General features: G+C 38.0%; 1 protein-coding gene across 1 annotated transcript in view; it reads left to right on the top strand.

The window, feature by feature from the left end:
- The window catches only part of EFCAB6 (EF-hand calcium binding domain 6), a 109693-nt gene that overhangs the window by 3225 nt on the left and 94372 nt on the right, over positions 1 to 12096 (top strand). The window contains exons 2-5 of the mRNA XM_068951150.1: positions 2236 to 2379; positions 4152 to 4372; positions 5613 to 5701; positions 7929 to 7995. Of these exons, the coding sequence (XP_068807251.1) occupies positions 2244 to 2379; positions 4152 to 4372; positions 5613 to 5701; positions 7929 to 7995 (513 nt within the window). The 5' untranslated portion in view covers positions 2236 to 2243. The remainder of the gene's footprint in view (positions 1 to 2235; positions 2380 to 4151; positions 4373 to 5612; positions 5702 to 7928; positions 7996 to 12096) is intronic.

Genomic DNA, 12096 nt, shown 5'->3' with positions numbered 1-12096 from the left:
GTTTCAAATACTCTTACTGTCTGCTCAGATTTAGGAAAGGTTAGATCTTGCAGCCAGAACTATGCTTTCATTTAGCATAGCAATCTGAGCTTTCCTGGCCTGGGGAAATGGACCCTCCTTGTTTACAGTTTCCAGGCAGCCAAACTTGCTTGGGTGCAATAGCAAGTGCATCAGCCAAGTGATCGTAGTAATGATGACACTTACTCATGTATCAGATGAAGAGGAAAAAGTTATTTTCCACCTGAATGGTGGAGAAAGGATTCTTGGAGGTTAATTTCTTTTAATAGATGGCTACGGAGTTAGGGCTTCTGCCAGGGGTTACTGCTGTAGATGAGCTATGCTACTAAATTAAGTGTGCTTTTGAGTGTTTCTTGGCGCTGAGGAGAATTGGCATGGAGTAGTCCACGTCTAGACTGATAAAGTTTCTCATCCTTTTATAAAATCCTTTTAAGAGGCTGGCTGAATACAAACTGCCTGTTGGGAATCGTTCCTGGCCAAGTTAAATCCTAAAATGTGCCCAAGAAGCTACTTGATGCAAGCTATGGTTTGGGTCAAAACCTAACCAGAGATTGTTTTAATAATTTGACTGTGTAGAGAATGAAGTTGCAGTGCCCAGGGATGGTACCCAGTACAGCTTAACTTGCTGCTTGCTAAGTAGTGGGGGTGGTCTACTCAGATCTACTTAATTTCTGTTTGATAACATGAAAATAAGACTATTCAAGTTCTCAGAAAGAGTTTGTTTGCTTGTTTTTCTTCCTAAGAGTAGCTCAAAGCACTGAGCTAAGCAATGGAAACTTTAGACTCTTGAGGTGTGTGATGTGCTGTTTGTTTTGGGGCGTGGCGGCGGGGGGAAGGAAGGGCTCTGCTGTACTGTGCTGCATTTTTACTAGTGGGCTTTCTCTTGTCCCACTGTTTTTACTCAGCTGTGCTGGCTCTGCTTTATTTTTACTTTTCATCTTCCTTACAGGGAATTTACTGAACTTCCTGTATGGCTTTTGTTATTTGTATATAACATGCTGGATTTTTAAAATGCTGTAGACATCAGAGAATGTGCTGCACTAACATTTACCTTCTGTACTATAGTAACTGAATAGCAGGAACTAGATGTAACTGATTGGTGTGTATCAGAAAGAAACAAATATTTCACTCTCTGTCATTCATTCTGAGGGGGAACCAAATTTCTGGTTTCAAATTACATTTATGAAAAGGAAAATAGGGCCTCAGACTTTTAAAGCATTTCCTTTGAAGTGTCAGATTGGGTTAACTACATAAATACAGTAGAATTACCTTGGGATCCAATGCGTAACACTGAAAATATCTGAAAGTATTTGTATGACTAATGACCATAAAACAGTATGTAAGAGAATGGATGATAGGACCGTCAGCTAGATCCTCTTATTCTATTAGCCCTTAAGATGCATTCCAAACAGGCAAGTACAAACGCCTCAGCATATCTGAATATGCTAAAGAGCAGCAGCTCCCAAACTTTTGACGCGCAGAGCAGTGTCAATTCTCAGAATTTCTAGCAAGAGTTCACATAATGGTATTTGTAATTGTAAGCGCTGTTCAAGTTGTATGGGTGCATGGAGAAGATGCAGGCCACTTAACATTGCCTAGTGGGTCACCACTGAGCCACACTTAGAAAACCATTGCATATGCTGTGCAATACTGTCTCTGTCCAATTATTTTCCCTGTTAGCTTTTCTGTTTATACTTACTGAGTAGTTTGCCTCAAATTTCCTGGTGAGGAAAATTACTAATAGGTCTTCGTAAAACAAAGTAATTAGTGTAATGAGCTGGTGTCTGGTACATGGATTTTTCTCCTGCAACAGTCTATAATAAACATCTGAGCAACTTAACTGTTCAGTTAAAATAGCAGTTTTTTTTTTAACTAAAAAGGTGCATTTTTTAAATGTCCATAACGTTCAGGTAATAGCCAAAAACCCTTTGAGAGATAATTCTCTGTTATTTGGTAAATGAGTTACTTACTCTAAACTGCATATTTGAAAGCACCAACATAGGAGATAGCTCTAGTTGATTAGCAGTGACCAGATGAAAGGAGTCCAAAATTTCTGTGGTTGTGCTGGAATATTGTCATAGTCAACGTTTTTTATCATCAAATTAGGCTTCATGTCAAGAAATCAGTTTTTGTCTCTCTTGTTGCTGTTGTCAGCCATGCTACTTCTTTTTCTGTCCTATATTTTAATGTACTCTCATAATTCTGTTTTAAATCCAGGGGAAGCCATGGCCAGAGTGACAAAGGCAGAAGACTTAAGTGCCTTACACTCCTTCTCTCAAGGAATCACGTTTAACCCACGACTGCAGTCTACGCAAAGCAGAGCATCGTTGTGTGGTGACAGGCAGAATTCAATTAAATCAGGTGCGGGTTTGTACTGAGATCTAAGTTTTCGTAGCCTGGGGACTTTAATTCAAAATCTTTCAATTGCTGAGAGGATAAGCTCTGTCTAGCTTGCAGGTAGCATTGCCCCCTCAATTCCTTCTGTCCTGTTACTTGCTTTGGGGTCAGTGGTATCTTTCAGCATAGCAAGCTGCTGTGGCCAAGGATCCCTTGTGCCATCTAGAGTTGGCTGAGGCATGTTTTGTGAAGTACTTTGAGAGAAGGTGCAACACGTTCCCTAAATCCTTTGGACACCAACAGAATCAATCTTGTTCTATTTATGGAGAGAGGGTGGAGGAGGGAGCCATGGCTCTTCTCACCTAACTCCTCCTCTTCCTGCTTGCATTCTGGTAGGGAAACAGGGTCTTTATTTTCTTCCCTTCTCTGCAGTCCATTGGATCTTGAGAGAGATTCCTGCTTTGGACCTCTGTCTCTCTCATATTCTTAAATCACTACAGATAACTTGCCAATTATTACCCATTATCACACTTGATATACATCTTATCCTTTAGGAAATCATTTGAAATGGCTATACACTTACCACAGAAAGCTCTTTTTTTTTTGGAGCAGTAAGATCGACAGTTTGTTCCAATCAAGTATGCATTTGCTGCTAATCCCAAAGTGGACATTTTTCTTGCAAGTGACTTTAAGTTATCATGCAAGGCTTCCTCCATCACAGTTCATGTCACTTTTTCCTTCTCTCTTTGCCATGTAGTTTAGATTTAGGGTCAGACTCATTGCAGGGGTAAGCTGTGACAGCTCTATTGATTTCACCAAAGCTATATCCAGCTGTGAGTTTGAATGCTTTCTTTTGTAAGAATGACTCAAAAGTTAAAATGAAATGTACAAGGCATCCATGATTGCATCTTCCTTTTTGTAAGAAAAGGATGAGCATAAGAAAAAAGATGGCTCCTGTAAAACAGCAACAAAGCTGTAAATAACCAAAAACATGTGTTGCCATCTTCCTTCTTGTAAACAAAGCTTCCTCTGAAGGCAACTGTGTTTTGTTTAAGAGCAGATCCTAGACGAAAGTATGGAAAAAATGTAAATATGAACTAGCCTCTGTATTCAGATTTGTGTATAAAACCCCCACTGATTCAAGTGGTAGTTAATTAAATGTTCATAGCTATAGCTCAGTCTGGCTCATTATTAAGCCAACAGAAACATCAGGCCAAATCTTTTGGTCCTTGTTTAATTATTATTTGAGTCTACTGAGAGCCAGAGGTATCTGTACGCTGCGTGGTACTGTCAGGTACTTTCACTCTCTTCATTGCCAGACATGTTTTTAGGAGGAGGAGGCTGAGTAGGCTTTAAAGACTCTGCAGTGGTAGACTTCACGTACAGACAATGAATATTGATCCCACTGGTAGGTGATATCTCTACCCAAGGCTGAATAACTGAATAAAGTCTCTAACTTTTACAAGGCAAAGAAATCCTATCTGTAGTCTCAAGTGGGAGGGCTATTGTCAAAGAATGTGCCTATGTAGTGTGACTTTATTTATTGTTTTTTTAACTTTGAACATGTAACTGTATATTCCGAGTTCCTGTTTTGGCTATAGTATCAGAAAAAGATGTGGGTATCTTATTAAAATACTTAAAATTGTTTTCATTCATTGCTTTCAAATCAGTGGACAAAAAATAACTGATTTGCTTGTATATCTCTGGAGATGAACTGGCTTGTACTGAATTCTCAGAAAAATGTGTGACTTCACCAGGCTTAGGAGTGTGTGATGACTGCCTAATATATTTTACAGCTGCATCTGTGAGCTCTGTCCCAGATCGCACATTATTCTCCCGGGACATTGGGCAGATCTTACTTCAAAAGACAGCTGAAAAAGAAGATGAACTGAAAAAAGCATTTCAAACTCTTGATGTTGGTCAAACCCTGACAATCACAAAGGATGAATTTAGGAGAGTGATTGAAACTTTTCTTTTCCCTCTAACCCAAGCCGAGTTTGATGCTGTGCTGGCAGAGGTATGCTATGTCATTGCTGTTCATAATCATTTAGAGGCTGTTCTTATTGATGTCAAGAACAACATTTCCACAGGTTTCAATGGGAGCAGGTTCCAGACCAGTATTATGAAAGAGATGCTAGACACGATCACATCCTTATGCGAGTAGTTCAAACGGAAGCAGTGGAAAACTTGCAAAAGAAACGTGCACTGGATTTGGCCGTTGCTATTTTATAAGAGGATTCTGTGTGGCTTGTCTCACTACTTGAAAGGGTTGCAGTTTGCTAGTAAGATTTTGTGATTTAAAAAAAAAAAAAAACCCAAAAACCAGAAAAACTCCTTGCAGTTTAATATACATGCAGTGTTACCAATGTGGATAGATCAGGTTGTACACTACGAATCAAAGACCACATGCTTTTTGTCTGTATTGGGAGTTTATCAGCTAACTTCTGACTGTGGTTTATAAGGTGGCATAAATCAGAGTGGACTTTAAGGAACATTGGGGAACACATGATATTATGGCTGACACATCCAAAATGGGGGAGTGTTCTGAAGCACAGTCTGCACCAGCATTATTGTGCAATTAAATTACTGTCCGGAAAGTGTAAGAGATGTTAAGGTTTATATCTTTATCTAGTGAGTTTGATTGTTGACTCTTGTTTGTTTAATGTGGGTGAGCTGAGATGTTATCGCTGTGTTTTAAACTAATAAGTCTGTAAAAGGCTAACCTCATTTTAGCTAAGATTGATGTTAAACTTCTTGCTAGTACTAAATTGTCAATATGGGGATGCATACACAGCTGAAATGCACGTTCCTTTTGAACAACAGAAGGGTGTGTTGCAGATGCTGATGAGAATGAATAGACCTTCACAAACAGATATAAAAGATCAGAGCTAGATAAAAAAAAAATCCTTCTTTTACATGATGGAAAGACTTGTAGTCTATAACTTTGTGTTGGGGGATTTACTAGGTATTAAATTCATGCTCTGTTTAATTCTAGACAAGTTGCTGATAAGAAAAAATGTATGATGCACAGAACAAAGGCAAGATTATAAGATAAATTTATTTTTTGTCCTTTAAGAAAAGAATAAATTAGTAATGCAAATGGAAGTATTTAGAAATATCTGTTCTTATCCATGTTCTTATCCATGTTCTTATCCATGTTCTTATCCATGTTCTTATCCATGTTCTTATCCATGTTCTTATCCATGTTCTTATCCATGTTCTTATCCATGTTCTTATCCATGTTCACTGAAATACAGGTCCCAAATATTGGCAAAGTTACTGTGCCCTATCTTGACTTCCTCTCAAAGTTCACTGAAGTTGCCAGAAGTACCAGCATGCTAAAAAGGTAAGTGTTTCATACTGTGCAGTCAAATTGCTCCTAAATTGTAATAATGAATCACTTGCCAGTTGTCTAGTTTTTAAAGCAGAATTGAGCTTCTAGTGAGATAGAGATACAATAAATTTTCTAAAAGTGCTTTTTTTTTTTCCCTGTATGTGTGATTGGTGTAGTTGCCATAGGAAAGTTATGTGATTGCCAAAGGAAAGGGAATGGTCTGCTAAGCCATTGATCTGCTCATGGAAATGCATGAACCTTTAAGACTCATCAGTAAGAGTTATTGAATATGAAAGAAGTTATAAACAATTGTATTAAATAGGAATTCCAAAAGGTATTACTCAACCTGCCCTGTTTTTAAGTGAAACATAGAAGCCGAGATAAAGGTCTCAGTAATGGGAAAGTTACAGTGTGACAGGATTCATTCATTTAGAAGTAACCAACTTGTGTTCCTCTTCATTTCCAATGCAAGCAGCTTTTCAAAGATAAAGCTGAAGAGAAACCAACTTTGTGTGAACTGGGATTAAGCTGGGATTCTTCCGTTTCAAAGAAGAATGCTGCTTGAAAAGTAAAATGGAAAGTAGAGATATACTACATAAAAATAAATAACATAAAAAATTCTGTACTTTCACAGTAGCTTTCTCAGTGGAGCACTAAATGTTTTCTAGCACCACACTCTTCCTCCCCACCCCTAGTGCAATGTAAAAGATGGAATTCTGCAGGGAGTCCTTTTCCTTCAGTTTGTACTGTGGGGTTGTATGTTCAGGGCTTCAATAAGGAGCTGTCTCAGAAAATATTATGTAAATTCCAGTCTAACTTTGCTCCCAGCAAGGGCAAAGCTAGAAGACTCTCAGACAAAGAGTGAATGAAAGAATGTAATACTGAGGATAGAAAAATAGGATTAGGACTTTGAAAGGAGGCAGGAGGAAGAAGAGGAGCAGCAAAAGAAAAGCAGAAAAAGGGAGGGATCTAAGCCACTCTCTCTGAGAGACAGAGGAGCTTAAAAAATTCTAATTAATTAGCAAAAACTAATTAAATAACAAATGAGGGATCTCTTGTGGAGTGAAAGGTTAATCTTTTCTTAATTACATAGAAAATAATAAAAATGGTAAAGCTTATTATATACTTGGGGTTAGATTTTTTTTTTTCCCTCTAACTTTCAGGAAGAATATACAAGATATTACTCTTGATTTACTTTTAAACTTACTAAAATGTAGAAGGTAAGGATCAGGTTTAGAAGATATTGTCTTTTGGCTAGGTAGTTTGTTAGAGAACTTCATTGAAAATGTGTGCAATGTAGGGAAGCCAAAATAATGGTAGGATTGTGAATATATTTCACCACTGGAGGGCAGTACAGGTGCTTTTTTTCCGAAGAAGTTTTGCTGAGAGGGATTATTAGAGCTACTTTCTCTCCCGATTTAAAACTCGGGCAATTCCACTGAATTCAGAGGCTGAAGTTATGGGAGAGCTTGATTTTTAGGAGTTCATTCCACAAATTCAAATATGAATAAAATTCCACAATGCTTTTCAGGAGCATGTGCTTAAAGCCGAACCACTGAAAGGTGTGCAGTGAATAGGACTCAGCACCCAAAGAACCCACTTGTGAATGTAAACTTTGCTAATAGCTGACTATGAAAATGACCTGTTCTGTTGCTTGATGCAAGTCAATGGCATGAGGAAGCAAAAGTAAAAGCAAATTAATGTGTCTTTATTTTTTATTTTAAAAATAATTTTAAAAGTTCCTGGTGATGAGTGGATCTCAGATTTGTTCTGAGGGGGAGAGGTGCTCATTGCTGTCTGAGGGAACACTTGACGAGAGTAGAGGGAGAGGGAGAACTGGCACTGGAACTTTCCCATCTTCAAGATTCCCATGTCCTCCATTATTCCGAGGGCCAAATCTAGCTGCTAATAGCCTTTTATGTCCCTTATAGCAGCTGAAGAAGCTACTTGAACACAAGTATTCTGCACTAGCAGTTATCATGCTTGTGGTAGAGGAGCAACTGCCGAATCTCACTTCTGCCAAGGGATCTAGATTTGTGGACACTTGCTCAAGGAGCAGTGCAGGGCTGTGAACAGCAGCTAGAATGAAAGCAGGATCAAGCTACTTTCTTGTGTTTATAGTTCTTCGCATGCTAAGGCAAAACTCCCACTAATGTCACTACAGTGGTCTTCAACAATACTATAATGCACTTGTGTTATATGTACATCTAATCTTTTTTATGATATTATTTATTTTTAGGTTGAACAACAGCCGAGGTAGCCAAATAATGACATTAAATCAACTGGAATCCCTCCTCAAGGAGAAAGTATGTTGTTCAGGGTAGTAATAGAAACTAAATGCTGGTATAGTAATTCACTTTGGATATAATAATAAATATTTGCTGCTCCTGATGTTACTGATATTAATTTAATAACATGTTTAGAGGGATGCTGCCATGTGGTTCCTTAATGCAGATCTGGTCATAGTGGTATAACTGGGTTGTGTTATTGCTGATTTTTTTTGTGTGTGTTTTTTTTTTTTAAGTACTAAGTAGTATTTTGAAAGCTTCTACTCTAATCCACACTGAGAATCCCTTTTTGGCATCAGAAACCTAAGCACTCTTCTCTTTCAAACAGTCTTGCAACAGATCTCTGGCACAGGACTACCTTAGTCCCACTGTGATTTTTATATCTCAATTACTAAATGCTTCTGGCTCAAATAACAAGGCCTGATTTATTTAAGAAACCAGATTCTCCACGGCGGTACAATTTCTGTAATTGTACCTGTTTGCAAGACTAATATAAAATGTTTTATCATATCGGAAAAATGGCATTTTATTCATTTGTATTCTTTTTACTTAAAAATATTCAGCCACCTGAGAGCTCAGGCTACTGAAATATCTGATGCAGTTTTGAATAGCAGAACAACTTTTTTTTTTAAGACTGATGAAGAAGTAGTATTGTGGTGTTGGGAAAGCTAGGGTGTGTTTTTTTTTTTTTTACTTTTTTCTTCATAGACTGAGCCAGTGCAAATCTGTTCATCACCGTTGTGATCTTGTATTTGGATATTTTTGAGTTAACCTGATGCCAAGATATCATGCCTGATAATAGTTACTATTTTCAAGGACACAGAGGTCCTCAGGAAAATATTCCATGCCTTCTAGAGCATTGTGTGAGTCTGCTGTCTCTACCTCATGTCTCTTCATAGAAGAAAAAAATACATTCAGCATAACCTGATGTAAATTCCAAGGAAAATCCAACCTCCTGCTGTGCTTTGGCATGGGCTTGGCCTGTAATTTGGGAGGATGAAATAAAATCTTCCTGATTTCACAGCTGTTATTGCACCTCAAGGCTGCAGTAGTGTTTGCAACCCATTTGCTTCCCTTATACTGGGAAGGACATCTGAATATATCCTCACTCTAGTCTGAATAAAATATTAACATATCGCAAGGCTGTTAGGACAGATTGTATCCAAGACAATCTTTCCTTGCTGTAGAAAAGCCTATCAATCATAGCTGGGTATAGTTATTATTAATGTCATAGCTTTTATTCATTTGGCTATATGCAGCTAACTAAAGAGTAACATCTATGTTTTCATGTTAAGCATTTCCTATCACAAAAGAAACAGCTGAAATATAATCTCATTTTCAATTCATAAATTGTACAATATCCTCCAATGCTCTAATTAGGGTTCTGGCACATTTAATTTACAAAGTTCTCTGGTATGTTTTTTAAGGACATTGTGAAATAGAGCTATTCTGTGTATTTTTAGTATATTAACAGAAAATATTAACTTAAGGAAAGGTTACCACTACATAAATATTCCAGCAACAATTCAGTTGAATAAGTATTTCAGCATATGTAAGTGCATGATGTATGCAGATAATTGTTCAGATACACTGAAGAACTCATACAATCTTGGAAATGAATATTCATCTGTGAAATGTCACAGTGGTTAGTCCCAAGCCAAACTGTATTCTGCGTCCATTTAGATGCCCATCATCAGTCAAGGATATGTTTATATTGGTTACTTTGATTGGGTTGTGAATTTGTGTGTGCACATTTAAAAAACAAAACAAAAAAAAAGAGAGAGAGAACTTCCTAATGCCCTCAGTTTAAAAAAAAAAAAAGAAAAAAGAAAAAAGTATACTAGTTTTCTCCTTGTAGGGACAGAGAGCCATATTCAGACCTCCTACCACATAAACCTGGGCACATATAACTGTATTTAGGCATTATAACTACTGTAACAGCCAAAATCAAGAAAACAGCAAGCCAGTGAAAAGTCATAAGGGAACCGAGCCCTGACAGACAGCCTTGAATTTCTCATCACTCTGCTGCACTTAGACGCTGTAGCCATGCTGACACTTCATTTAATCAAATGATCCAAACATATCCTTGAGTGCTTTTATGATGCTAAAGTTATCAGTTGTATTTGTGGGAAGTATGCCTTACTGCCTTTGTAGTTAACCTTACCTGCTCAGTAAAGCAAAGATAAGGTAGGAAAAGATTTTGAATGTTTCAAATGCCAGGGCACAGCTCTTAAGTTTAGCTTTGGCTATAGGAGTTTCTCCATCGTTTCTAGTCACGTGCAATAAAATGTTACTACTGAAGGTCACTATCTTGGGAAAAGCAAGTTTAAAAAAAAAAAAAAGAAAAGATCAAGGAAGAGGGGTAACAGCATTCTGTAGAAAAATGGCCCCAATGTTTAGAATTCCCAGTGCTGCTTCCTAAGCAAAGCACTTAGCCCATGAAGCTGGGCCAAATGCTAAACAGATGTGTGCCTGGATATGTGAATGATGGTGCGTGAAAGAGCTCCTCTCTACTGAGTGAGTGAGTGTTTGAGGAAGTAAGGCAGCAGTGTAGTTGGGATAGTTATACACTTCTTTATGTGCTGAGGGTAACAAGAACCAGAAATTTTGTGTAACACCAGAACCCCAGACCCTTCTTTTCCATACTCCTGACCAGCTGATGCCCTGACTGCATGCAACTGCCCTGGCACTGCAGAGACCTGTTCAATAAAGGTCTGCTCAGCTCCCAAGCACCCAAGTCGTCTTTCTCCTTATCGAGTGAAATTTCACTGGTTTGGCTGCTAGATCTCCAAAAATAGGAACAGGATTTGATCCCCAATAATATTTGCGAAAGGACATGTCATCACAGAAAGGAGCCTAGATTTCAGTGACAGTGTTCCTGAGTCTTAAGAAATAAGCCCATGTTGCAACCTGAAGTAGTCTTTTATAACAGCAAAAAGACTCTCCTGAGGTGAGTCAGTTCCTCCAAATGATACTGTCTCCTTAAGAAAGGAATCCAGCAAGTAAGAAAAGGAAATAATGAAAACTCAAGTTTGTCAGAGTGCAAAGATGGCTCTGTACTACATGTGTGCATCCATTTTATGTGGAGGTCTTTCACTACTAGCTGGCTTGTGTGAATGAGGTCCCAATTGCTTCTCTTTAAAGATTACTGAAGTACTAGGATTGATGCACTTTGCATGAACAGCCTTATTGTAAATTTGAAATGTAAAAATGGGCCTGGAAGTTGATTTATTTTATATACTCATTACACAAATTTCAAGATCTCTAAAAATTGTTACCAGGGTATAAAGGGCTATCAGTATGAACAAGCATCAGGCCCCATATATCTTCCTCGCTCCCCCTCCTTTTATCTCCCCTCCCCCATTAATTTTGGTTTTTACATTTATGAGGATCTGAAAATAGTCTAATTCTTTTCTATCTGGTTTGGGCCTATCTTTACCAGCTGGTAAATAGGAAATGTTCACCGTAGGAAGCCAATACTCTGCAGAGGGTAAACAGATGGAATCAATATAAAGTGACAAGTTAGACTGTGCTACTGAGAATACAGAGCCAAAACTAAGAGCATAACAGTCACGATACTTATTTTGTTCCAATTCATTTGGTACTGAATAGCACTTCGTATATGCACAGCTGTGTCCTTCCATTTTTTACTTTCTTTCTTCTGGTTTGATGATGACAATTTCAAAGAAAAACTTTAATTAAAGATTTTACACAAAATGGCCCAAAGTAGAATATAGAGAAAATGAGCATTGATGTGTTTGTAGCAAGAGAAGAATATTTTTCATGCATTTATTTTCTTTCTTTATTTTTTAACAAAACAAACAAAATATGATGCATGTATCTCTCTGTGTGTAATATGCTAGATTGATAGATCTTTGCAGATTGAAATCTTCCATTTGGTGACAAGGCATGTCTCATAACTCTAAAAGCTCCCCTTACCCTCCTCTTCCTTTTACAGAAGGGGGCTATGAAGGGCAAGAAATCTGCGTGTTCCTGTGTGCATGGGTGTGCTAGTTGAAGGAAAAGGATAGTCAGACAGAGAGACTGACACAGAGCGCTGTCAGACTGTCCTGGGATAGACTATGAAAGCAGAGCGTCTTCCTTTCCCTGCCCTGTCCA

Source organism: Struthio camelus, chromosome 1 (genome assembly GCF_040807025.1).
Source record: "Struthio camelus isolate bStrCam1 chromosome 1, bStrCam1.hap1, whole genome shotgun sequence".
NCBI lineage: Eukaryota > Metazoa > Chordata > Aves > Struthioniformes > Struthionidae > Struthio > Struthio camelus.
The sequence above is the reverse complement of the archived record's forward strand: the minus strand, read 5'-3'. Positions and strand labels throughout refer to the sequence as shown.